Below are 24505 nucleotides of genomic sequence, written 5' to 3'. Positions count from 1 at the left end.
GGTCTTATGGCCCAGTTGGTTAAGGCATCGTGCTAATAACGCGAGGATCCGCGGTTCGATCCCGCGTAAGACCAGCTCCAATTACTTAACTTTTTTTTTTGTTTGTGATACATGCAGAATATGGAGCCCCCCAATAACATGTATATAGCTTTAAAACATATGCATTAAAAACTATGAGTGTTTGTCTACTGCTGAAGTGGTACAATGAGAGGTAATCGTGCTCGAACACATACATGGGCAGGACTAAACGGGCGAGAGCGGCTATTCCAAAATTATGTCTGAATACTCGTAAGTAACATAGCGTTTGTGCTGGGAACTACGGCTAGAAACTGGTCGGGTGTACCTCGGAATAAACTTGTATACGACACTGATCGAAACTATACGAAGTGGCGAACTAGTTAGAGTTAGATGACCGCGCCTGCTGACCCCCTGGGGGAACGCCAAAGAAAAAAACGTTAGTCTCCGGGGTCGTTCAGCCAACGCTGAAGCGTGAATGAGACAAAATGGAGAAGCAGCGAACACCGAACGCCTGATTACCAAATTCAACGTTCTAGGCATGTACAAATAATTCGACTATTGCATCTTGGCCATTTGATGAACGCGATGAACTCATGCCTGCCAAATACACATTGTCAGTGGTCCAACTTCGGTGACGTGTAGCTGCCATTTAAAACTACTAGTCGTAGAAACGTTTTTCCGATTAAATTCAATTTTGTCGCGCAGAAAAGATTTTCCGGAAGCGCCGGACTGCAACCTTGTCTCAGCATATGTCCTCCCGACGGCAACCCCCACTGATTGCTACTGTTCTGTCCAAATACAAGTATTACGGGCCTCTTTCATACTGACTATTGGCCACTCAATATCATTCTACTCTGCTCCCATCCTACAGCTTCTGTCTGCTCTACTCTCGCTCTAAATTTCTCTTCTACTCTATTCACTCTATAGATTCTGTCATAGGATCCTGCGCGGCATCGTTGCCAACTCTTGCCGTCATGTCATATTCTTCTCATGGTTGGCGCATGCCTCACGGTGATCGCTCAGCTTATTATTGCTACTTTCTACCGCTCGTATATCAGGATTCGCGCACCGAACATTTTACGTTTGGGGCGGAAATAAGCCGTGGTTCACCTTCAGCAATTCCTACCCGGCTTTGCCCGGGCTTATATTGATATTCCATCAACAAGACCCAAGTTCAAATAATACATAGATTCTGAGTGTTTAGTATCTTGGGTTAGGGCTGGCTTCTACTAAGGTTCAGTGAGCCATTTCGTTGAGCGCTCTTTTTTTATTTATTACTGCCATTATTATTGTCATTGAAAGTGTAACCCTAACCCTTTCGCTGAAGTGTAACACCCTAACCCGATGCTACAATGTGTGGACATAACCTCGTCTATAGACAATCGTGTTTGTGAAATCACCTTTGATATGTCGGATCCATTTATTCAACCTCTCCACTCCTAATGCGACCCGTCTTCGATGTTTCGTAATGTATTATTACTCGGGCTTGTCAGAGTCCATAGACAACTGACGGTAACCGACCTTGCCGGTTTTTTTTGCCGAGGTTACGGAGCCCACAGTGATAGTCCGATACCCATGCCGATTGCGTGACTTGACCGCTGTTCAGACACGCATGCTCATTTACTGCCAATAATAAGAGCTCACTTCCAGTCCCTAACAACGCAGAAGGGATTAAACAACGAAACAAGAGTGCCATCTATGATCAGTTTGCGCCACAAGAGCATGATTGTTATCGATCTAGTATCGATCTGCAAGCCCGCTGTGATGCCAACCATTTGGGACTTTCTCGGCTCATCCGATGGCCGATTGCATCACCTGTAGGATATCGATTTCATTAAAGCAATAGCGGACCGGACTTGGCTGACACTGACAGAAGTCCAGGCCCAGATTAAGCATTGATATTAAGGTTTCTGTCAATTAAATAACACTGCTGGCTAGCTGCTTCTGACGTAAAACATCAATTATTCGTCACATGCAACAAACTAATTGAACTATAGTACTACAAAACTACTCCAGCGGCAACTCACTGGTTATCTTATATAGCCTAAAATATTATAATCAAACAACGCCAATAATGCACGCCTCATCCAAATAATTCCCAAATTTGCCACATAAAATCTCATATAGCCAACGTCTCATCCTCGATTGTACCGTAAATCTGTTGCTGCATAGCAATAATATGGAGTAATCCCTCATTAATAGAGAGCGTCGCGAGAACTACAAACCGTGAGTCATTACAACAACTTCCAAACTTCATACTATTGAACACTTACTGAATGAATAGAATAGCACAAATTCATCTTCATTACCAATCCGTGCGTCGCTAACTTGCTTGAGACGGAATTCGTTCACTTTGGCAATCATGCGTTCCCGCGCGTGCTCAGTGTTGGGAAGATGGTCTGGCAATGGGAGGCCGAGTCGAAGTGCCGATGACAGAACTGCACCTTGCTTCAGAAATCTTTATGACGAAAATAAGTACATATTTTAAACTTACGGTAAAATAGCAAGAAAATCCTATTTCCCAATTCCTTTCCTACACCAATATTAGAACTAACTTCCCCGTAATCATGAACCTCAATGAAAACGCTTACGTTCTAACTCTGTATACCGAATTATATCTGTGTCCAACTCCGAAGATTTGGTAGCGCGCAGAACCATTGTCTAACAAACTGATTAGCATCAGACTAACACTAACCGAAATGGGAGAGTTACGTTGACATTATGATATGCATCCAATATTTCTTCTGTAACACCTATGATGACATTATACTGCTGAACCGGATATTGCCCTTTCAATCGAAACTCTTTTTCAGCTTGAGCAACCAGATCACGAAGTTTTAAACATGATTTTGCTAAGTTTTGCTCTTCCCGCAATCCAATGTGCTGTGACTGACTTATGTTGTCCTCCAAGAGGGACATCTTCGACAACGGATCCGATTTCCAAATCAGACCCAATCTGATCCAAAGAATTCCTAGCTTTCGTTTGAGCTCTGCACGAGCAGAGTTAGGCCATCTAATTTCTCGTCAGTGTTCGCTCCTCACGTAGACGTACAAAATTGAAAGAAACGTACACATAGAGAGTGATTATAACACCCCATAAGACACCAGCGATAACCGCGACTAACCGATGCACTTCATCCTCCATCAGTTCCAATTCCTACATGTCTCGCCTTATTTAACTTTTTACTTACTCGCAATTTCTCCAATCATCGGATGTAAACCTCCTTCATCATCGTCATTTTCATCGTCACCACGAGATAAACTGTAAGAGTACAACGCAGTAAGATTGAACGTCAGAAGAATAAACCTGTCCATCCAAATGTTACTAATTCTTCACATCTTAACACAAATCTCATAACATACCTTCCAAATACCGTGTTCGGACGGCCCGTGAGAATAATTTGGAAGCATATGAGCGCGATAAAAAATCCGACTATCGGCAATGCAATATTATTCGAAGGGAAGAGTTGCCATCTAGCGACATTATTTAGTGTCACATACCTGTACGTCAAATAGCTGCCAACTTACGCCACGTAAGCACTGAAAGTCCCAATCACCGTGCCCAAAATTCTTGAATAGTCAGTCAGTCAATTGTTCAAAGTAGAATACTGACAATCACATACCGATAAAACGCTGCACTTAGGGTACTACCAATCGAAATATTCATAACAATGACAAAAGATATTAGACCCCATTCTCCGCGATAATGATAGAAAATATCCCTCGTCTCGTTGAAAAATGCCGGCATAGTAAATATCATGGCGCCGACGCCAACTTTGATACCGTACTTGACATCGTTCCGCCTAAACATTCGCAGAGCTCGCCAGAGACGGAGACCCAATGGCACAGGACCAGACGGCTTTGCGAATCTCAGATCGCTAGAGTCGTCGCTGAAAAGACGTGACAGTTCCTGGGGAACAGTCACAGCATCGTCAGATGTGAACGGTCCAAAGTATGATGTTCGGCGCTCCCAAAACTTAATCCAGTACCACGACCGTGGATGATTGTGATTTAAGTAGGCATCATATTCTTCAATCACAGTAAGAACCTGCAAGAGGCCATCTGTAAAGTTTAAAAGTCCGTACGAGAACTGGCCACAGACAGATGCGATTTCTTCTAGTAGCACACCAATTTCTTCATTATTCGACTCAATGTGCGATCGGAATACGTCCATAGAATACATCTCTCGCAAAGTAGACGTCCGCGCGTCATCGAATGTCTGCCTAGCCAACATAATAGTATCTTTTGAACCAATATCTGCACGAATGCGAGATTCCAACCGCCCACCGTGAAACGGAAGCACCTCGAGCGCGTTCTGCAGTATACTAACCAAATTGTCCTGGATATTGAAGTCAAAATAGGTCATATTATCCTAAATCAGTTTATATACCATCTGAGGACCCAAGTAATGCACAAACACATCAAATAGTTCTGAACATGACGTCTGCCGATATCCATGTCCGGCTTCCATTAGGCGCAATTTCATGGCATGCGAGCTCTTTAGGCCCCCGATATGCTGCGATAATTCTTGAACAGATTTGACTAGTCGCGTGTGAAAATAGTACTCGTCAACTGTGCCGCGAATGTAGTGCTCATACATGGACTCATGCAGAAGCGTATCAAGCGAACATATCAGTGACTGCGACGACTTTAGCAGTTTATCAAATTCGTTCGATGTAAATGCTGTGCCAGTGATAAAATTTTGTGTCATCGCCGATAGCTACAATAATTAGAAGTCGATCATAGAATTCGCGTAATACACCTACTGAATTTGCATATGTCTTCATAATCTTATTGGATGTCTCCCTAGTTTTCATTAATATCTATGACATAGAATACTGAAAAAAAATACTTACTTCAGTTTCGTGATAGCCATATATGGAAAGACGAGGAAGCACACACTGGTGGCAATGACGATTCCTGTATTAACAATTACCGAAACTTGTGTCATCTTCGAAAATGACACATCTCCGCGTTGTATAGAGCCTTCATGAATCAAAATAGAAGCAAAAGACAGTGATGCCAAGGAGCACGCAGTGTTGAATGATGCTATTTTCATCTTCTGCTTCAGGAACGCAATGGATCCAAGACCGCCGGCACAGAACACAACCAAGACAATGGCATGACCCACGACAATGTGATCCAATTCATCAAATAAACGCGCTGTGAGCATGCTGAGTACTGAGAGGCTGGCACCGTATAGAAGCGCTATCTCTGCGAACATGGTAGCTTCAATCATGCTGCCAACAGAACGCGAGGCATGAAAGTACACTGTCGCAGTCGCGGCGAGATGCTTTGCATCTCCAGATCCAAGTGCTCGTGACAATGGTGCCCAAAAGACAACAAGAGATGCTAAAAAATACGTAATAGCACATTTCAAAGGACGCGTAAACGTTAGGGAGCTAAAACTATCAAGTGCGCTCCAGACATTATATGATAAACTCGATCGGCGCGGACCAGTACGCCCGATCATATCTCGATTAATACAATTTCGATGACTCCTTGCTTGAGCCTCCAGATCGTCGGTCGTGCTGGTCTGATCCAGAAGAGAGGTTGTACCGGTTCCCAGCAATGACAGAGCTACACTGCTAGAAGAGGGAACTTGAAACGAATGCTTTCTTAGCGTATTCTTAGATCCAGAATACAGCTCGCCACCATTTTCAGATATTTCAGTGCTAGAATCATTTTGGAAATGGCCGTGTTGAACTTGAGATTCTGGCGAAGTGGAGGTCGAAGCGTTTAAGCTTGGACAAGTAACATCGTCTCGCCTGTTTTCTGATTCTAGACGCGGTGGTGTGCTTGTCGTCGTACGTCGAGTTGAAAATAACCAGTCTCCCATTACTTACTGATAATAGTCCGGTATTGGAGACGTCTGAAATCGAAATGCTGATTGCCTGGTGCCGGACCGGGTTTGTGTTCGTTATTGCATGGGCAGGGAGTGACCAGCAAGAGTTGTGATGAGGGTCGATGACGTCATTGTTAGGTGTACACCTACAATGTAAGGATGCGGTTAAAGCAAGTAAATCTACAATCTACTAGATTTAAAGATTAGGGATTTCATATTATGGGATCTAAGTAAGAGACCGAGGAAATGAAGATCGACCTTTGTCGTCGTCAGGCAGGATTTTCTGTCCGAGATACTGCTGCGGGGAGTTGACCAATCGTTTCTGCTTCTGGTGAGGGCGGGCGGCCCCCGGTTTAAAATGGTCTCGCTTGGCTTCTCTGAATCTGCACAAAATGGCAGTCATAGTTGACGATAAATCACCAATATGTATTCCATTTATTTTAGAAAAATTGAAAGAGCACCAGGATGCTAATGGTGGTCCAATTTCCGCGCCACCCTTCTTCGTCGGGCTTAATGGCATCCAGGGAGTTGGGAAGACTACTCTCGTGAGCACCAATGAACCACTGCTACTCTTAGATACTGAATAGCTAATGCCAGCCATTTAGGTCACTCTTTTGGCGAAGACACTACAAGAGTCGCCTTATTCATTACCAGTGTCTGTTCTTTCAATTGACGATCTTTATCTTACACATGATGACCAAGTCGCTTTAGCGAAGTCACATCCACTCAACTCACTGGTTCAGCACCGGGGCGAGCCTGGTACGCACGATCTGGAGCTCGCTGCGTCTCTGTTTACAGCACTGAAAAGCGAACAACCAGCGCTTATACCGCGTTATGATAAGTCTCAATTCAACGGACAAGGCGACCGCATGGACAAGGCGAAGTGGATCTCGGTGAATCAAGAGGGACAACGAAAGATTAAGGTCGTCATATTTGAGGGATGGTGTGTCGGATTCCAGGCCCTGACAGATGATGAAGTGAAGGCAAAGTGGGAGGAGAGTAAACGGGTACATCAAGCCGAATTGAAGTTAGCCAGAACGACATTGTGGAGTCTTAGGTTAGAAGACCTACTATTCGTGAACTGCATGTTGAAAGGCTACGACGTAATGACGAATCTTTTTGATGCCATGATTCACATCGATGCAGTAGATACATCGTATGTTTACAAATGGCGACTGCAACAGGAGGCGGAAATGCGCGAGCAAACTGGGCGGGGAATGACGGACAAGGAAGTTGTCAAGTTTGTGGACGGATACTACCCGGCTTACGAACTATTTTCTGACAAACTGCGGCAAGGAGTCGTTAAGAATAAGGGACGCCAGTTGCGATTAGTCGTGAGAGACGACCGAAAGGTACAAGATATAGTTGTTATCTAGGCATGTTATTCCAAACACTTCAGACCTCCAGCCTTTAAACATAAATCCATTGTTAGCAGAACAATAGAAATCATGATCATTTACTATCGCAGGAAGCGGTCGTGATTTTTAGCGTATTCAAATAAAATAAGTTGAGGCGCGAGCGGGCAGCTTTTGTGACGTTGCCAGGTCAAGGAATACTGTCGGAATTTGTACCGCCAACCAGTATTCGACTACGCATTTCTATCCAGATCAAATGACCACATTTTGTATGACCGCAATTTCGTGCAACATCTGTTTGTCAAACTTATCTAACCCGCCATTAATGCTGAGAGTTTCGGGCAGCACAATATTCAGCTTCTCAACTTACGTTGTTCGCTACAATATGAATCCAACATGGTCAAGTACTGAGTTTGACATTGTAAATTAGAAGTACGATGTCAGTCCACTTTCAATCCTGTCGTTAACGGCGAGGTTGGAACTGCACTAATTCCTGAGCTGTCTTGATCGTTTTTTTCCTCCTCCTTTTCAGTTTCTTCCATCCTAATTTCTCTGACGAACAACATCATGTAACATGACAACAAAAAACCGGCAATCATATTGGGCCACACTACCTCTCCGTTGGCCAATTTCACCCATATGATTCTTATTTCGGCCAAAATCCCCATAACAAGCTGCAATGTCCCCGTCCACCTCAAGATTGGTCGGAATGCCGATATACCGCCGAAGTACAAATACATAAGCACATGATGTAGCGCGTTTAGGGTCGCAAACAGTTCCCAACCTTCGTGGTGCTTAAGTACACGGACATATGTCAGGACGGGAGTTGTGAGGTGATGAAATCCAAAGTGCAAAGCTACTTGGCCCCCATTGGCCAAAACAAGTAAGATATCAATATATTCGTAGAATTTAGACAGGTGGTAAGCGTATCTCCGGTCCCCATCTGTCGGAAGCAACCAAAGTAAGCTGCTGTCGCTGTAGGACGCTGTCATGCGGGATAGTAGGATAGTCAAAAGGAACCAGAGGGACGCGAGTCCATAAAGACGGTTATTGAATTTAATGAGCGTCGAAGTCATGGGAAGCGGACCGTGAGATAGAACTCGGCCCCGGACGAAAATGGCTGTCGTTACGAAGACCACCGTCGGACAGAGAATGCCCGGAATGGTGGTGAGAATGTCAGTAGAGGGCATGGTCCGTAATGTCGCTAGGTTTGATAGACCGGTCAAGGCCCATGATCTACGATGTTATATTCCCCGCGAAAAGTTAGTCATCCGTTGACTCATATATTCCCTGCATTGAACCCAAACCCATGTCATGAACTTGTTTGCCGGCTGCGGGGACTGGATGGAAAAATAAACAGAGAAAGCGTCTCGGGGAAATTGCGATAAGCTAGAGTCGAGGACCACAATTTACGGGAGACATGGCGCACGTGCCCAAACCCAAAAATTTTTATCAAAAGAAAACAGCGCTTGTTGTAAGAACTTTTGATAAGAATCTTCGCACGTAACTTTGGGAAATGGTCTATATAGTGCTTTTTTTATTGTTAATCCTTTCGTTCTGATCTTCGTCATCCTATATAGTTTACCGATCACAACTGCTGCTATCATTTTACATGTGCGGAGTTTACAGTTTAACAATCGTAGAGGTTGGATTTTCCTGATCATAAGAAGACCCAAACGTTGATGATCAATAGACACAAAAGCAAATAGAATATGATACAATTAGGACGTTAGATTAGGGCTGCTCCGAATACGAATATTCGCAGTAATCGGAATTATTCGTATTCGTTATTCGCAAGTCCCAACCACTGCACAAATCCTGAGCACTGCGAATAATATTCGTTATTCGCCGAATAAGCCGAATATTCGCATCTAATCACGTGCTCAAGGTCAACAACACTGGACCAAAAATCCAGTGGCTCCCGCATGTTTCGAAGGTTGAAGCCATTGGCTGTAGAAGCCAAGTCGGATGACGACCGCTATTTCGATAGTTTTCAAATAGGCATCGACATAGAGGCCACGGACGATACGAATGGTTATTCCAGTGGTGGAGGGTCAATAAACGAGATGCTCGAGATTTCTTGCCGATTCCTGCCTCTGAAGTATTAGTAGATAGGCTCTTTAACGCAGTGGAGAGACCTACTGGTGTGAGAAAACACACACTCTGCAGGGAGAGATGATGCGGATGTTGATGATAATGCTCGCTGTTTGTGTCTTAATCGCGTTGTTGCTTCTTGAGTTAGAACCGTAACCAATTGCTTGCGAGCTTAGGGTTTCAGGGTTTCAGGGGCTGCGAATAAATATGCGAATAATATTGGTTATTCGTTATTCGCAACCCAAAGTGCTGCGAATAATTATTCGCCGAATAATATTCGCATATTCGGAGCAGCCCTATTGACTTGCCTGATGCAGTTTTCAGTAGAGTTTCTAGTATTTGAAATTGGTTTCAAGCTGCAAAGTGGCAAAGTGTGTTTTAAAATGGAGCCGAGATCTTAAGTGGTCGAATCCCGTTACAGCAAGAGAGTCACGTGCGCTTTGAGGCGATACGATACGATATTCATCCATCATATCGTATATCGTATCGTCTTAGCGATATTCTAGGCGATAATTCGCCAGGAGTTTTCCTCTGAGGATATCGTATCGCATATCGTGTCCAGCCCTAAATTTAAGACACTTTTTTGGTATATATTATTATCCGATGAGCAGAGGAGGTGTACGGTCTGTATTTATGCCCGTCTCGCCTCGCCCAGCATTAGCTATCTGCGTTCACGTGTAACAAATGACATCAATATCCCAATCACAAACAAAGGAACAAGACACAAAACTAACGTCTAACGACTACATTTTGAACGTGACAGGTACTCTTCCTTGGAGCCGAGCCGAAAACGGACGGAGCGGAAGGTCAGAAGTCGGTGCCGAAGGTCGGAAGACGACTGGGTGAAGTGCGGCTCTGAGGTGAATGTAAACCGGTGGAGATGCGGCTTATCTTGGCACGCAGCCTTTATTATCTAGCAAACGTCAGGCGCATTAGTGCGATCCGGACAACGTATGGAAAGAGCTTGGCAAGCAATACCGTAGAACTCCGTCAAAACGATTCGCTGTAAAACGATAAGTCCGTTAACACCATATGCTTTTGGCTATTATGCTTGAATTCTATTTCAAGAGAACCGTAACCTCGCTAAGCTGGCACCGAGTGGCTGCAAAGTTATTTTATCGGCTTAACGGGATGTCGGTCGTGAAAAGACATCGCACTCGCAGCCACTGGCAATTAAATCGTTAGGTTTGGTATCCGACCATGCTCGGGATGGTCCGGAGCGAAGGGGCGTCGAGCGCCACGCAATTTCCAATATCCTGCGAGGCGTGGTGATCTCCTAACGCTAACTACTAAGTTGTTGTAGCATGTACGGTGTGTTGCGCTTCTTGGATCTATTTGATGATGGGCTCTTATCGTTAAATTATATTCATCAACGCAAATCAGGGTAACGCATGGGTCAGGGACGTTGCTAACGCTACGGTAATGGGCATGCGCTTCCTTCGGTGTTGACACATGAGAGCGTCGAAAGTTAAGATATGTCGTTATCTTTGTGAATCATTTGGGGAATCATCGGCAAAAATTCGTTGTAACCCTGCTGCCATCTGTTTCGACACTGGCGGGAACATTTCTGCGTAGGTATTGGACGGCCAACCAAGCCACATTTAGACTCAATCTCTTATGCAGTTTCCCGATAGAAGTTCAAAGTTAGATAAGAGGCCATTTTGACTACGACTTTTCCAACACACTGAGAAACACAACTTTAATAATTACCTCGTTTACAAAGTTGCTGTTACCTTTCATGCGCTGATGCTAGCTGAATATGGCTAGTCCGTTCTGATGGAGCTTTTGCTCAACTGAGATGCCGTTGGCCGGGTTCCGGGTTCGGTGTCTCTAATTTTGTGTATTCGTTATATCTACCAAGGGGTCTAGATGTTTCACCGTTATCTACATAAGTAGCTGTCTAAGCTGCACTTCCTTGGCCCTAATTTTGTGGGATATCCACTGTGTGTTTCTAGAATACAAAGATATATTTCGATGGACAAGACTGAGGAGATCATCATTCAAGATGGAGATCGAGAAACGGGCATGTTGTTCGATGCGCCGCCAACCTCTACGTGGCGGAGACTCTTACAAAAGATCGAACTGAAGTCCGAGGTCGAAAATGGTCGTCGCAGTAATCCAGGTAAGACTAAGTTGTTTCGGTCTCTTGTTCCAATTGCTAAGCTTGTCGAAGATCTCGATCCTGTTCCCCCAGAAGGTCGGCATTGGCATGCTCGACACTGTAAGTTTTTGCCGGTGATATTCCTCATCTGAAGCTAGCATGACGGTCTGACGCATGGTCATGGTATTAGATGCTTTGTTTTGGATTTCGGATAACGTGTCCGTCAGCGGTTTCCGTACTGCCTCTTCTATCATGGACGTTGGGTTGTCATGGCGAATGTCGCTTCTCTGTGTTGCTCTCGCGAACCTGCTTGCTGGCATGATTATAACACTGAATGGACTTGTTGGTGCCGATTATCACATCCCGTTCAGTATTCAGTCCCGAGCATCATATGGATACTATCTGTCGTATCTCATGGTCCTTATGCGTTGCATTGTTGGCATTTTTAATTATCTATATATATTGGACTCAAGGCCCAAAGGACGAAGAAGCAAGGAGTTTTAGCCCCGCAACGCAACACAACACATAAAAAAAGAATTTAAAAAGCACAAAATAGTGGCTTGTACCAAGATGACGACTACGTGTCTACAACCAAGTGCAGACAACAACAGCTCAAGCCAGGGAATGCCCACAGTTAGTTACAGACGACAAGTCGATTCGCGAGTTGAAATTTCCCCCCGCTGACTTTGATCGCCCTATATTCGCCAGCTGGTGCGTCCGAGATCGTGAAGGTGCGAGTATCATGATTGACATACTGCCATTCCAGATTCATCTTTTTGCGAGGTATAAGCAGATGCTTCTTAAACTTAATTGAACCCTTGCCCAGACGACACATGTAAGCTTCGAACTTTTCGCCCGTGAACGGCGACGTTCTCATCTCTACGTCCACGCCCGAGACTGAGATGCCACAGCTGGACGACAACTCCTTTAGGTCATAAACCATCTTTTTGTGCTCGTTGGTCGTCTGGACGAATCGGTAGTCATTCTGTGACTTTCTATACGTACCGTCGCTGTCGATTAGGCCGGCAATCACTGCCAGGCGCGTATCCTCATCAGCTGTCATATATGAGCAAGGAATACCGCCAGTTTTGTCGTTAAGAATGCCCAGTTCTCGCAGACCCGTCAGAACATGGTTGTACTGTTCCCGCCACTTAGCTTGGCATGAGATTCTGTGTTTGAAAGCGTCAATGTTCGTCACATATCCGTTTGCTATCCTCGTGCCAGCCTCCTGATTCAAATTTGTGGTCAAATGCAGCTTGTGCGTGGATCTGTTAAGTCGCTCCACGTAAGACTCCAGCCAGACACCAATCTCTGGGTCGGAGGACGAAATTTCGGCTTTTCCGACTGAGCCGTCCCCGAGCCACAATCCCAAAAAGTATGGGTCGACTGGTAAAGGTTGTGTACTAGTGGTTGCGGTTGACGAATCAAACGCAAGTGGACAACGGTACAGCTTGAAACAACGTACGGCTGCCTTTCTGCATAGTTGCTTATGTTCGTCGATCGTCATAGTGAATTCTTCGCCGTCGTTCACAAATGCGGGATCGATCAGATGATAATTATGGCCCAGCAATGTTGATGCCGCAAGTCGGGCTTGGGCTTCGGTCTTAAAAACGCGCTTCACTAGCTTGATACCACCGCAATTACAGTTAAGTCGATGGAGAGATTTGCGGATAGAGGCGAAACGACGAGCGGTCGTTTCTTCCAACTCCAATGATGGTGAGTCAGAGAAATACTTACTTGAATGATCTTGGGCCCCGTTCTCTATGCTCTTTCTGTCACAACGACCAAACCAGTAGACAGACTTATTAGTGCAAGAATAAGGTCGGGTGTTGGCCGTCATCAAAGCAAGTAGATGGTTGGGAGTGCACAAGAACGACGACCCTTCCATGGAGTTGAATTGCCGATACTTGATCTCAGCCAATTTACTGCTAGCGGGTGGTTCGACGCCTATGCAAAGTATGGGATTATTTCCTGCATCATAGAGATAATCACCGACTTGAATATCTCCGACGCGTTTGACCCCTGTGGTCGTGCGAACAAGTGTATCGGAGGCGAGTCCCTGCGATGCATTCATATTGAGAAGATTGAACTGACGAAGAGTAGTAGATGTTTGTTGAAAGAGTAAAGCGCGATAAGAGGAGGAAGAATTGGGCAAAAGAAGGATTTGGCAAGTGTGTAGTCAATATATGTGTGCGTTCTAGACACGCTTCGGAGTTCGGTGATGTACCTCTCGGGGAGTCGTACGAAAGACGCAACTTCTCTATTCTAACCGCGCTGCCAAGGGCCTGGTGTTAGCCACTTGTATTGGCAAACTCTCTGGACCACCGAAAAGCGCTCTCTTCAGACTCCTATATCAGACAGGCGAGTTGCCATTGTGGACGTTTTAGATGATAATAATGCGTCGCGAATTATGGACGTATTTAGTAGAGGGACGCGTCGACGTGTTGAAACGCTGACGCCCGCAGCGCGACACTACAAAGACCGTATAAGCAACAAGTGTTTCGCTGGTGCGAGCTTTGTAAGTCATTTGTTTATGTAGTAGTGTAGATTTTCCTGTTTCGGCGAACTTGACAGAGCGAAGCTCACGTATTTTTACAGATGCGGCGCACAAAAGACACGCATGGGATTGCGAAAGCCTCACCGCTTTAGCCGTCTTCGCGGTACCGGTGCGTTCTTCCCGCATAGCCCTTCAATTGGCCGGGGTGCGCACGGACATACGGCATTCAAACGTATACTGGTGCCGAGTGTGTCCGTGAGTTTCCATTGTGTTCGATTGGTATGGCATTCAGACATATACGGGTGCAGAGTGTGTTCGTGAGTTAGCCTTGGCATATTTCAATAAGTGATATTGTAGTGGTCTAATTTCTTGGTATAGAGAGCATGTTATACGCGATTTGGCCGTCCTTTAGGAACGTGCCGAACACAATGCCCCAATCAGCGAATATTAATACTCAACTCATGACGTCCTATGTGATATATTTCGTTACTATGCTTCCATTCCACTATCTTGGAATTCACAAGGTTAAATGGCTTTTCATGCTCAAGACTGTGGCTACATTTATTGTGGGGTTCGGGCTGATGGGATGGATGATCAGCTCGGTGGGAGTTGGCAACAGTTCTTTATTTAATCAAGGTAACACTGTTCACGGATCTCGGTTCAGATGGATTTTCATGAACAGCTTTTATTCCAATCTCGGAGGTTTCACGACGTTGATGGTGAACGCGCCCGATTATAGTAGATACGCGCATCGAAGACGGTCAACGTACACCACTCTTTTTGCAGTTCCATTCACGGCTACTCTGGTAACATTTATGGGCGTTGTCGTCGCATCTGGATCCAAAGTCATGTATGGTGAAATCCTTTGGGATCCTTTGCAAGTAATCGACAGATGGACGTCAAGAGGAGGACGGGCCGCTGCATTTTTTTGCGCATTGAGTTTCTACTTCTCTCAGCTGGGTCTAAATATAGCGGCTAATTCTTTGGCCTCTGCTAACGATATGAATGCGATATGGCCGAAATACATTAATTTGCGACGGGGCCAGTTTATTGCTGCATTCCTTGGTGCGTGGGCCCTGACTCCATGGAACATCATGACCTCCGCGCCGGCATTTTTAAATTTCATGTCCGGCTACTCGATTTGGTTAGGACCTCTCTGTGGAATTCTCGTTGCCGACTATTTTATTGTTCATCGTCAGAAATATGATGTCAATGAGCTATACAAATTTGGGGGGATATACAATTACAGGTGGGGATTCAACTGGCGAGCATTTGCTGCCTTCACGATTGGCTGGGTCCCACTGTTACCCGGATTCATTCCTACAGTGTCATCTGGCATTACTGCTTCTTCTGGTCTTACGCACTTGTATGATGTAGGATTTTTCTATGGGTTTGGTTCAGCAATTTTGTCGTATTCAGTCATCTGCCATTTTTTCCCCGCTAAGGAGACGTATGTTGAGACGGCAGTCTATCCTGATGATATTACGCAAGGCAGGGATATCGAAGACATTTCATCAGAAGAAGTATTTGGTGAGAAGATAAGGACGAAGTGAGTGAAGATTGATAACCGGAACTTGTATTGAGGAGAGCTTCCGGATATCAGGGTTTAGGGTTACTAAATGTTAGTCTTGACAATCGTACCCGGCCATTACAACTTCATTGTAGCATCCCCAACCTTGCAGTTATAAGGCTTAAATTAAATAATATGTTAGTCGCATCTGGTAATGTGGATACCGGTAATATTTTGTTTTTAAATGGAAAGTCTAAAAAATTGTACTTCAGTGAAGATCGACGGTACATTCGTCGTTTACTATGGAAGAATGAAAGTTTTGGCAGCTAGACGTTGCCCTCTTTTTAAATTGTTACCTTACAATTTCTAATTAGGTAAGCATAGTTCTATATTAGGCAACTGATATGCCTAATGAGGGCGTCGAACGACTCGCCTTCGACTGACTCGTGAAGCAGAACGCGTCATCTAATAATCAGCACACATGGATATTACATTTCACCATGGCTCGTCCTAGTAAGAAATCTATAGATAGGACTGGACACGATACCGTCTACAAGGCGATATCGCCATATCGTATCGTCGGCGATACCTGGTAACTATGGTTAGACAGCTTACGTATGGTACTTCCCGCTCTCTTATGGTGAATGCCATATCGACTCGAGTTTGTCGATGGAGCCTCTATTCCCACGTGTAGACAATTTTCCTCATTTGGCATTAATAGGGAAATTCAGCTAGCCTAACTAACAAGCAATGAAGGGGTTATCCGGCGGCTGAAAACTCTCCCCACGAGCCGCACTCTCCCCAAGAAGATTGCTATCTACACATCTGACAAGCTGTACCCAATTCGCCACACATGAAACCCTTCTCACGATCACAATATAGGGGGTGCACGCAAGCCGGGATATTGCACTATGAGACAAGGCGACTATCAAGCTCTGATGCTGCTAATTCTATTCAATTTGGTTAGGACCTCTCTGTGGAATTCTAGACGCAAGTATGAGAAAATTGACCTCATTAGGCAACTAATATGCCTAATGAGGAATATTGTCACGCGTCGGACGCCGCGCCTTCGACAAGTTCGTGAACCAGAACGCGTCATCCAATAATCAGCACACATCGATATTGCATTTCACCATGGCTCGTCCGAGTAAGAAATCTATAGATAAAGGGACACGGTTTCAGGGGGCGATATCGCTTTGCTGGCGATATCGTGTCCAGCCCTAGCTGACGATAACTCCTACCGAAGGATAATCATTGAGACGTGTTGTCGTTTGCACCAGCTTCGGGTTCGACTGCTGGGCATTTCGGAGATACGGTCTAAATATGAGCCCATCTGGGAGGAGTCGGATGAACGAACGTATGCGGAATTTGCAACTATGATCTTCGAAGACATAGTGAGTTGCGACCGAATTGCTCAAATCTATAATAGAAACTAAGATGCAATATAAATTGCAGATTATTTCATTTTACCAAGTTGCATTCAACTTTCGCTTGTGCCATGCAAAACAACAAAGCGAAGACAGACGGCTATACAACAGCAAATAAATTACGAGAGATTTAAGTTATGACTTGGCATTGAGTAGTTCCATTACCATTACCTTTTGTAATGCCCTCTCTCTTTCCGCGATTAGATTTGTTCGCTCACGTTGATTTTGAATCCTCTCTTCATCAAATTTTTGACGCAAGTCCTCTGCTCTCTGCCGACAATCCTCTTTACTGTCCCGGAGAGCCTGCCGCAGGTGTTCAATCTGCGACTGGTGTAGCGCTATGATGTCGTACTTGTGATCTCGCTCCTCCCACTTTTTTTCTACGTCCAAGAAGGCGACAAGAGAGTCAGTAATGTTTTTATTTTTCCTCTTCCTTGACAACGGGACCTCGCTTGCCACGGTTGCTCGTTTGGCAGCTGGGGGTTCAGATCCGGCTCTCGAAGTATCTGAAGCTCTTGAACTTTCACGACTGTGACGCGAGCCTGCAGATGAGTTACTTTCTTCTTGCTGATCTACTCCCTCATCGTCCTGCTTTTCTGTGAAGTCGACAATATCCATGTCCGACACGTCCGATATTTCAACAGATTCGTTGATCATTCGACTAATCTCTTTTGCCCGCTTAATATCCGGTGGGCAAGTGGGGTCTCCCGTCGGTTTCGAAAAGTTGACCAGGGAATTGAACTTGCGGCGAATGGCGCCGATATCTCGCGAGGCCCTCCCATTTTCTAAGTAATAATCTTTGTAACTAAATACGGTTAACTGTAAGTAGTCGTTCGTTGCAGACAATAAACTCTTACGCATCGGCCACCTGTTTCCATTTTGCGGGGCCAATTGGCCTGAACTTCTCGATCGCGTCTAGCAGTGCCATCTTGTCTTGCATGGAGAAGTTTTGCGAGCCATCACGGCCGGCACGTTTTGCACTTGCAGGCGTTGTATTAGTCTGAATGGGAGTGGATGCGCGTATAGTAGTATTCATTGATGGTAATTGGTGGATAGTTCTAAATCGCATGGGACACAAGAGCAGATGTTTTGCGGATAGAGGCGAGTATGAGAAAAATGATGGATATTGCACAATTATTAGTCACGTGTGTCTGTGTTTTTATAATTTTGGTTCTCTGCGACAAGTTGCTACGGGAGCGCGCACTTCTGCGTGTCTGTCATTTTGTGAGTCTCGTTATGTGAATCTGGTAAATCTCGTGCTACGGGAAGGGCACCCATTATTAATATCTAATAATTTAAGATTTCGTACATTTGTGTTTAGTCACTTGGATAATACATGTCATCCATCCATTGCAATTCTTACTGCTGGAGCAAGAGGTTAAATCCGCAAATGCGAATTATCATAGCACGGCTTGGCGGAAATAGAATTACTATGGGACTTGATTTAACGCTGGAAACAACAATGGGTTAAGCAAAGAAACAAGCACGCAAGGTAAAGGACGGAAGAAGGCTTCATGGGTATAGTAATTATATTAAATTAATATTAATAGTTGATACATTATTTAAAAAAAAAGGAAAAAGTATGAGCATCCACCTATGGGTTCGCTTCGCTTCGTTCGCTCTCTGTCTTTATCCGGCTTTCGTCATTCTCCTGGTCACCATTGTCCTGGGCCATACCTTGGATAATGCCAATCTCGCCATCACCACTGATGGGAACACGCCCAGTATCGCCATGCAGGATACTTCGGCGGACGTCACCGAAAGCATAGGCGTCTTCACCGTGGACGGCATCGTCTCCGATCAACAGCTGCTCTTCAGACATGCGCAACGGTATCCGAAGGACATATTTAATAAATGCCATGATAACGGAAGTCATGAAGATATTTAGGCCGACAATAAAGAGCCAACCAACGAGCTGGAGCCAGACCTGTTTCCAGTTTCCGTCTATTGCTCCACCGGGATTTGTGAGTCCGAAGGCAGCGGAGCCCTCGGTTGTAGCGAAAACACCGACCATCATGCCACCTACTATGCCCGCGACAGTGTGTGTGTGGTAGACACCAAGCGTATCATCGACATATTGGAAAAGCCAGACCCTCTTGCCGATGATGTTCATCGACACCCAAGGGATGGAGCCGGAGAGCAAGCCAATGATGATGGCTCCCCATCCAGCAACGACACCAGCAGCGGGGGTAATAGCAACGAGACCTGTGATCATGCCTTGAACGGCACCGATAACTGCGGGTTTCTTGAAATAGATAATATCGAGCGCCGTCCAGACGAGTAAGCTCATAGCGGTCGCGATGTTGGTGTTCAACACGGCGGCACCCGCGTCGGCACTAGCGGCATAGGGATCACCACCGTTAAATCCGTTCCAGCCTGTCCATAGAATGCCTGCGCCGACAAGGGTGAGCAGCACGTTATTTGGCTGAAAATCTTCGCGGTCCTTCTGTAGACGGGGCCCAATCCATGCGGCACCAACGAAACCAGCAGTACCCGCGGACACGTGAATAACATAACCACCGGAATAATCAATGACACCCCTGGAAGCGAGAAAGCCGCCGCCCCAGAGACTGAACGCTCCGACAGTGTATGAAAAAGTGAGCCAGAGCGGGACGAAGACCATCCAAGCGGTGAAGTTCATGCGACCGAGGAAGGCGCCGGCGATAAGGACGAGGGTAATGGCAGCGAAGACAAATTGGAAATAAACCATGGTGGACATGGGGAAGTTTGCGGTTATGCCGGAAGTGGGGAGTAACGTTTGCTTGAGCTCATCATTCATACTGATAATCGGACCTGGAGTGCCGATGAAAGGAGCCGCGCCCCACTGCTCCCCAAAAGCCATTTTGTAGGCCCAAACGACCCAGCAAATCAGAACGGCGGCGAAGGCGTAGAAGGCCATGAAGGCGGAGTTGATGGCCCATTTCCTCTTAACGATACCAGCGTAGAGTACAACGAGACCGGGAATACTTTGCAAGGCGACCAAGCTACCAGCTGTGAGCTGCCAAGCATTGTCGCCAGTGTCAAGCCAAGTCGTGTTGGACATTATGTTACAATAGCGATGAGTGTACTATTGAGCGCAGAGCTGGGGCGAGAGAGATATTTTAGATGGCGGCGGACATGGTGGCGTGTTTATATTTTCTTTTATTATTGCTTATTATGACACACAACTCTACGTTCCGGTGGACCCTTCGTTGGTCTTTCGATTGTTATTTTGCCAAAACCGGGTAGTTTGTACATGCGGGATTTATGGAAATTAACCATCACATACTTTTGAGTGGGTCTGTTTAGCATTGGAGGCGCAAAGTGCAGGAAGCTTAAAACTGAGGCAGACACCACGTTGGCTTATCACATTTTACAATTTCTAACTTTATTAAGCTCGGAAAGATATCGATTAGACTTTGTATGTGTCACGAAATTGGCACGTTCCCACACGTTGTGCGACTCCCGATTCCCGTCTCCCGAATACGTTTTGTCAGACATTACGTTATCAGTCCCGTCGCAATTCTAATCTTTGATACCGCTTTTTCTGATCTAAGCCTTATGTCGCCACCACCTCCTAGAATGTGCGGCTCATTGCTCATTGGGCCACGTTGGCCTCGCGATCGCAAGGAAGGAAGCAAGGTGGGGCTACATATGCTCATGGCGCCCATGTGCAGCAGACAATCTTCATGTGAAAGCGGCTCACTCAGGATAAACAGTTTAGAAGATATCCAGATTGATTGCGACTTTCTTTAGTGATGATTTTTCCTATTATTCTCCTTCTTCTTCCCTCTCCCCCAAACTAATTGTCTCTTGGCATGCGGCTCGTCATCGTTTGTCCTTCTATCTCTCTTAATGACAGACGCCATAAGCTACAACCAGACCGCCACACTAAAAGATCCAAACCGTGCCAAGTTATCTTAGCATCGCCAAGTTCTCTTAGCATCGCGTGCGTGCCTGGTCTTAATGCTCTCTACCAGGTCTGCACTAATTCCTCAATGTAGGATTGTCTGGTGTTGAATCTAACTACCGATACTGAACCCTTGAGCGTTAGTAGTTGCCAAAAGCTTGTCTGTTACCCTACACTAACTTGTTTGCTATTCCCAATAAGACTGGCTGTGGCGACAATTGGAATGGAGACAAAAAAGTTAGATGCGAACTAAAATTTTATATGGACAAACTTATCGCCACTAGCTAACCTAACCCTAGATTTTCATTGGTCAAGTACGCGGTTAACAATCGATGACAATCTTGACAACCACCACAATCTATTTAAAGTTATTAGCAATCATCATATATAATATAGACTGATACAAATTTAGTGCATTATCTCTCTGTTCTTCAGATTTTCAATTTTTACTCGGCAGTGGCCATATAATCTAATCTTATGAACCATAATATTAAGGTCTCAACAAACATTTGTCAGCGACTTTCGAGCCTTAGACTCTGCAAGTTATTAGTGCGTTTCAGCTCCGCTGTGACGGCCTATAGAATTGTTGAGCTCCTTTTTCTTTTGGTATTTTGTTGAAGCTCGAATCGTCCCGTCCCTTTTGCTGTCCTGTCTCTTTAAAAAATATTTTAACTTAGCGTAGACTGCATAGAGTTTATTAGCTTATTGTCCAAATGCGATGCTGCTACTCCATTATAATAGTGGGACTCATTAGCTGATTTATACTAAAATAAACTTTCGTCGTCGCGACTTCCTGATTGGGACATGACCCCCCCCCCCCCCAACGGAAACATCCAAATACGGTTTAGATGTCCTTATGAATTATAAGCATTGCTATATTTGCCTCAAAATGAATTGACGCTGAGTTGACGCCACATTATATTAGGCCTCTTAGAGCCTCGAAAATCAAATATTCCTCTTCCAGCGATGCCACGACACCCTCAAGTTTAACAACTGACATTTGAAAATTGCATGAGATTCAGTCAAGTTTTAGTGTAAAGAAAAAAAGAGTCATCAAAGCTAATTGAAGAGGTCGTGCTGGTAGTATTTATGCTTGAGAATACAACGTAAATGGTGCCTTTGATTAACTAAGCGTGCCGCAAAAACAAGTGCTGCAACGGGGCTTTCGTCTCATGATCGTCACTTGCATCAAATTAAGATTCCTGTCCAAGATTCTTGCCGGCCATAATAGGGTATTTTGCCACCAAGTTACATAAAACCTTAACATATTTTGTTACGGAAGTTCTAGTACAGATATTTTGTATTGCAAACTTCAGCTACGGGGATTAAGGTTCGAATGGCAAAACTTAAGATGGACGAGGCAACTTGTAAACAACGCGTGTCGTCTCTTTATCTTTCAGCTTAAGCCAATTCTATCTTCGTCTCTTTCACCACATCGTCCAACGATAACCTATTACAGTACCTCATTCCATTTTGACGGCTCTCCAAGGCTAGATTCCGATTTGGCTTCACTAAGGAACAAATACTTACCATTTTGCCGAACCTCCGCCTTGAGCTTGTCCAATGGTCGCGTCACAACTATCCTGGCCCATTGACGGCCTTGTGCATTCTTCTAAGGGCACATCCTGAGAGGTGGGGCTCAATGATGAAAGACTACCGACGGTCGCAGTCATTCGGCTGCACTCCACTGTCTCTAGATGATTATTTAAAACTTGATTAGCTTGATCTGTGTTGCTATGTATACTAAAGATTATTTTCCATGTGAACAGAACATCATTTTAATATCCAAAGCCAATAAATCATTCTTGCAAAATTGCAAAAAGAGTAACCGGAGCAATAGCCAGAGCAAGGGGCCTAGCAAGTAGCAACAGCATACTCAAACAAGGACAATAAGATCTGCTCAACAGCCGGTCAAGCTTCTCGTCAATAGACAAGAACTTCTTACCCACTTCCGAAATCAGATCCGACAGCCGGCTCGACAGCTTTTTGTCCGCTCCATGAATTTAATTTTCTAATTCCCGCACGATCAGAGGACGGTTGACTCATTTGGAAGCTTAGAGCATCCGAAGTGAGTTAACTGTAGTTGCTTGCTGCGTTCCTGGAAATGCTCTGTTAGGGCAGTCTAGTCTACCACCGAGAACGTGTCCTTAAAGTTCCCAAGGAACGTAGGCCAGAAGTGGCGTGGGAATTAATCCTGCCCCGTCGTGACTTACTTTGAAATTTAAACCGATACACAGTGTAATTGTTCATGAGAGCATGATTACCGTGTAGGATTCTGAGCACTTTACCTAAGCCACCTTGAGCAGTGTGTAAAGTAGTGTGATATTACCAGATATACGCTTCATTTTGTGAAACCAATAATCATATGATATCGTATATGGTAATATATATGGCCATTTTAATCACGTGATCCGAGTTTTTAATTTAGGGTCCGAACTGTCACATACCTGTTACAGTTGCGTCGGATTGCTGTAAGCTCGCTGTTCTAAGGCAACGGACGTAGCTGTCTATACCGCGGAAGAGCGGTTCGGCAAGCCTGTCTTGTAGTCGTTCAAATAGCTCAGAAGCCATCCGCTCATTATTTGTCGCGTTATCTCCTGTGATTGAGATCAATTTGAGTTCAAGATCTAACTCTATAAGCAGCTCTTCCTCGGTATCGGCGAGATTCGCTCCGCTATGTGGTCCTTCAAGCTCCTTAAATTCTAGGCCTTGTTCTTTGTATTCGAAATCTTCTGTAAGCCAATGACCGATTACGCCTAATATCGGCAGGCTATTTTTACTGGTCCAGACATCAAGCGACAAGGCGATTGTTTTGCACTCTATTGAAAGCTCCTCCTTCAATTGTGCTCTGTAGAGTTCGAAGTCGTCCATGATTCTCCGCCGCATTGTATGCCGCGAGGTGAAAGGGAGTGAAATTTTCGGTATGTCGTTGAATATTTTCTGAAACTCCGCTGACTCGATGACAGTAAAAGGTTGACAAGATGCAACGACCCAGCGAATAATGTTTTTCTCCAGAATCTGTTGGTGCGTCAAATTAGACCCTGAACTTCTTTGAGATGGCGTATAATGTTAGTGGAAGAGGATTGCCTCTTGGAATCGGTCGTACTCCAATTACATTGCATTCCAGTACTGTCGTCAACAACTGCACATTGGATGATCCTATCCACAGATTTCCTCTTTTTGGTGCGGTTGTAAACCACTCGCTGCGTGTTTCCGTACAGGTGAAATATTGCCAAAACCATGATACTTTTGGACCTTTCTGACTAATTGATGGCGCCGCAATTATGGAGTTGAGACTTCCCGGTTGTGAAACCGATTCGGAAGGGAGAATTTCAGAGTCAGAAAGCTGGAGAATTGGATCAACATCTGTATATAACTCTGGCTGACCGATGGAACAGTGCGAGGATGATGAACCCGGGTCTGTGGCCTCTAGAATTGGGCTAGAACAGCGAGTATCTGTTTGACTTTCGTAGCCGTCATTCAGTGCTAGGTAATCAAGGCGGTTTCCTCTGGTCTCCATTTCCGAAATTAATAGTAACTAGTTTGGAATCATAGAAGTGAATGGACGTGGAAGCTGTGGGAATGGGGGCTGAGAATCAAGTCTCAATGACGACTAGTCTCAAGGACAATTCAGGTCTATATATATACATGATCAAGCACCTTGAGTGAGGAGAAGACACCTCCTCAGCACACCACTCCTGCAAGATTTCCGAGATATCCCGACTACCTAAACCAATCAAGATACAGGATAACAACTCCTGGTTCTCAT

General features: G+C 45.0%; 10 protein-coding genes and 1 non-coding gene across 11 annotated transcripts; 4 read left to right on the top strand and 7 right to left on the bottom strand.

The window, feature by feature from the left end:
* Positions 1–74, top strand: V1513DRAFT_t93. The gene has a single exon. It is a non-coding gene; the product is annotated as a tRNA-Ile (tRNA).
* Positions 75–1924: 1850 nt separating this feature from the next.
* On the bottom strand, positions 1925–5968 carry V1513DRAFT_454449 (Fusaric acid resistance protein-like-domain-containing protein). Its single transcript, XM_066899385.1, has 13 exons — positions 4875–5968; positions 4785–4824; positions 4409–4738; positions 3642–4357; positions 3547–3588; positions 3382–3492; positions 3210–3325; positions 3090–3150; positions 2731–3031; positions 2610–2679; positions 2513–2551; positions 2292–2456; positions 1925–2235 (listed from the first exon to the last, which is right to left on the bottom strand). Exons 1-13 carry the CDS (start codon positions 5855–5857, stop codon positions 2138–2140), a joined length of 3072 nt encoding a protein of 1023 aa, XP_066750578.1. The 5' UTR covers positions 5858–5968; the 3' UTR covers positions 1925–2137.
* Positions 5969–6021: 53 nt separating this feature from the next.
* Positions 6022–7612, top strand: V1513DRAFT_454446 (P-loop containing nucleoside triphosphate hydrolase protein). Its single transcript, XM_066899384.1, has 2 exons — positions 6022–6408; positions 6469–7612. The coding sequence occupies exons 1-2, from the start codon at positions 6256–6258 to the stop codon at positions 7237–7239; spliced, it is 924 nt and encodes a 307-aa protein (XP_066750577.1). The 5' UTR covers positions 6022–6255; the 3' UTR covers positions 7240–7612.
* Positions 7239–8586, bottom strand: V1513DRAFT_454445 (uncharacterized protein). Its single transcript, XM_066899383.1, has one exon. It carries the CDS (start codon positions 8406–8408, stop codon positions 7659–7661), a length of 750 nt encoding a protein of 249 aa, XP_066750576.1. The 5' UTR covers positions 8409–8586; the 3' UTR covers positions 7239–7658.
* A 2537-nt stretch (positions 8587–11123) lies between these two features.
* Positions 11124–11982, top strand: V1513DRAFT_304314 (permease for cytosine/purines, uracil, thiamine, allantoin-domain-containing protein). The gene is made up of 3 exons (XM_066894636.1): positions 11124–11434; positions 11486–11533; positions 11604–11982. The coding sequence occupies exons 1-3, from the start codon at positions 11287–11289 to the stop codon at positions 11915–11917; spliced, it is 510 nt and encodes a 169-aa protein (XP_066750575.1). The 5' UTR covers positions 11124–11286; the 3' UTR covers positions 11918–11982.
* On the bottom strand, positions 11839–13487 carry V1513DRAFT_487572 (uncharacterized protein; the record flags this gene model as incomplete). The annotated part of the gene is made up of 1 exon (XM_066900524.1): positions 11839–13487. The coding sequence occupies one exon, from the start codon at positions 13485–13487 to the stop codon at positions 12048–12050; it is 1440 nt and encodes a 479-aa protein (XP_066750574.1). The 3' UTR covers positions 11839–12047.
* Positions 13488–13930: 443 nt separating this feature from the next.
* On the top strand, positions 13931–15564 carry V1513DRAFT_304303 (permease for cytosine/purines, uracil, thiamine, allantoin-domain-containing protein). The gene is made up of 3 exons (XM_066894635.1): position 13931; positions 14012–14227; positions 14289–15564. Exon 3 carries the CDS (start codon positions 14294–14296, stop codon positions 15461–15463), a length of 1170 nt encoding a protein of 389 aa, XP_066750573.1. The 5' UTR covers position 13931; positions 14012–14227; positions 14289–14293; the 3' UTR covers positions 15464–15564.
* A 1306-nt stretch (positions 15565–16870) lies between these two features.
* On the bottom strand, positions 16871–17987 carry V1513DRAFT_454428 (uncharacterized protein). The gene has a single exon (XM_066899382.1). The coding sequence runs from the start codon at positions 17706–17708 to the stop codon at positions 16983–16985; it is 726 nt and encodes a 241-aa protein (XP_066750572.1). The 5' UTR covers positions 17709–17987; the 3' UTR covers positions 16871–16982.
* A 371-nt stretch (positions 17988–18358) lies between these two features.
* Positions 18359–19986, bottom strand: V1513DRAFT_454427 (ammonium transporter AmtB-like domain-containing protein). Its single transcript, XM_066899381.1, has one exon. The coding sequence runs from the start codon at positions 19888–19890 to the stop codon at positions 18442–18444; it is 1449 nt and encodes a 482-aa protein (XP_066750571.1). The 5' UTR covers positions 19891–19986; the 3' UTR covers positions 18359–18441.
* Positions 19987–23589: 3603 nt separating this feature from the next.
* Positions 23590–23751, bottom strand: V1513DRAFT_360527 (uncharacterized protein; the record flags this gene model as incomplete). The annotated part of the gene is made up of 1 exon (XM_066894732.1): positions 23590–23751. A coding segment is annotated over one exon (162 nt), but the record flags the coding sequence as incomplete, so codon positions are not given.
* Positions 23752–23765: 14 nt separating this feature from the next.
* V1513DRAFT_386140 (uncharacterized protein) lies at positions 23766–24256 on the bottom strand (the record flags this gene model as incomplete). Its single annotated transcript, XM_066895236.1, has 2 exons — positions 23766–23895; positions 23934–24256. The coding sequence occupies 2 exons, from the start codon at positions 24254–24256 to the stop codon at positions 23766–23768; spliced, it is 453 nt and encodes a 150-aa protein (XP_066750569.1).
* Positions 24257–24505: the final 249 nt, after the last annotated feature.

Source organism: Lipomyces chichibuensis (assembly GCF_038497645.1).
Source record: "Lipomyces chichibuensis strain CBS 12929 unplaced genomic scaffold V1513scaffold_74, whole genome shotgun sequence".
In the NCBI taxonomy this organism is placed as follows: Eukaryota; Fungi; Ascomycota; class Lipomycetes; order Lipomycetales; family Lipomycetaceae; genus Lipomyces; species Lipomyces chichibuensis.
Note: the sequence above shows the minus strand (reverse complement) of the source record. Positions and strands in the feature narration are given on the sequence as shown.

Excerpts from the sequence above, each read along its gene's own strand:
- V1513DRAFT_454428 (XM_066899382.1), bottom strand. The coding sequence starts at position 17,708 with ATGCGTAAGAGTTTATTGTCTGCAACGAACGACTACTTACAGTTAACC.
- V1513DRAFT_454427 (XM_066899381.1), bottom strand. The coding sequence starts at position 19,890 with ATGTCCAACACGACTTGGCTTGACACTGGCGACAATGCTTGGCAGCTC.
- V1513DRAFT_454445 (XM_066899383.1), bottom strand. The coding sequence starts at position 8,408 with ATGCCCTCTACTGACATTCTCACCACCATTCCGGGCATTCTCTGTCCG.
- V1513DRAFT_304314 (XM_066894636.1), top strand. The coding sequence starts at position 11,287 with ATGGACAAGACTGAGGAGATCATCATTCAAGATGGAGATCGAGAAACG. Across the intron at positions 11,435-11,485 it reads TGGTCGTCGCAGTAATCCAG|ATCTCGATCCTGTTCCCCCA; the intron begins GTAAGACTAAGT and ends AGCTTGTCGAAG. Across the intron at positions 11,534-11,603 it reads GCATTGGCATGCTCGACACT|ATGCTTTGTTTTGGATTTCG; the intron begins GTAAGTTTTTGC and ends TCATGGTATTAG.
- V1513DRAFT_454446 (XM_066899384.1), top strand. The coding sequence starts at position 6,256 with ATGGCAGTCATAGTTGACGATAAATCACCAATATGTATTCCATTTATT. Across the intron at positions 6,409-6,468 it reads GAGTTGGGAAGACTACTCTC|GTCACTCTTTTGGCGAAGAC; the intron begins GTGAGCACCAAT and ends CCAGCCATTTAG.
- V1513DRAFT_304303 (XM_066894635.1), top strand. The coding sequence starts at position 14,294 with ATGTTATACGCGATTTGGCCGTCCTTTAGGAACGTGCCGAACACAATG.
- V1513DRAFT_454449 (XM_066899385.1), bottom strand. The coding sequence starts at position 5,857 with ATGGGAGACTGGTTATTTTCAACTCGACGTACGACGACAAGCACACCA. Across the intron at positions 4,358-4,408 it reads ATTACTTGGGTCCTCAGATG|GACAATTTGGTTAGTATACT; the intron begins GTATATAAACTG and ends TTCAATATCCAG. Across the intron at positions 3,032-3,089 it reads GTTATAATCACTCTCTATGT|ATGGCCTAACTCTGCTCGTG; the intron begins GTACGTTTCTTT and ends ACGAGAAATTAG.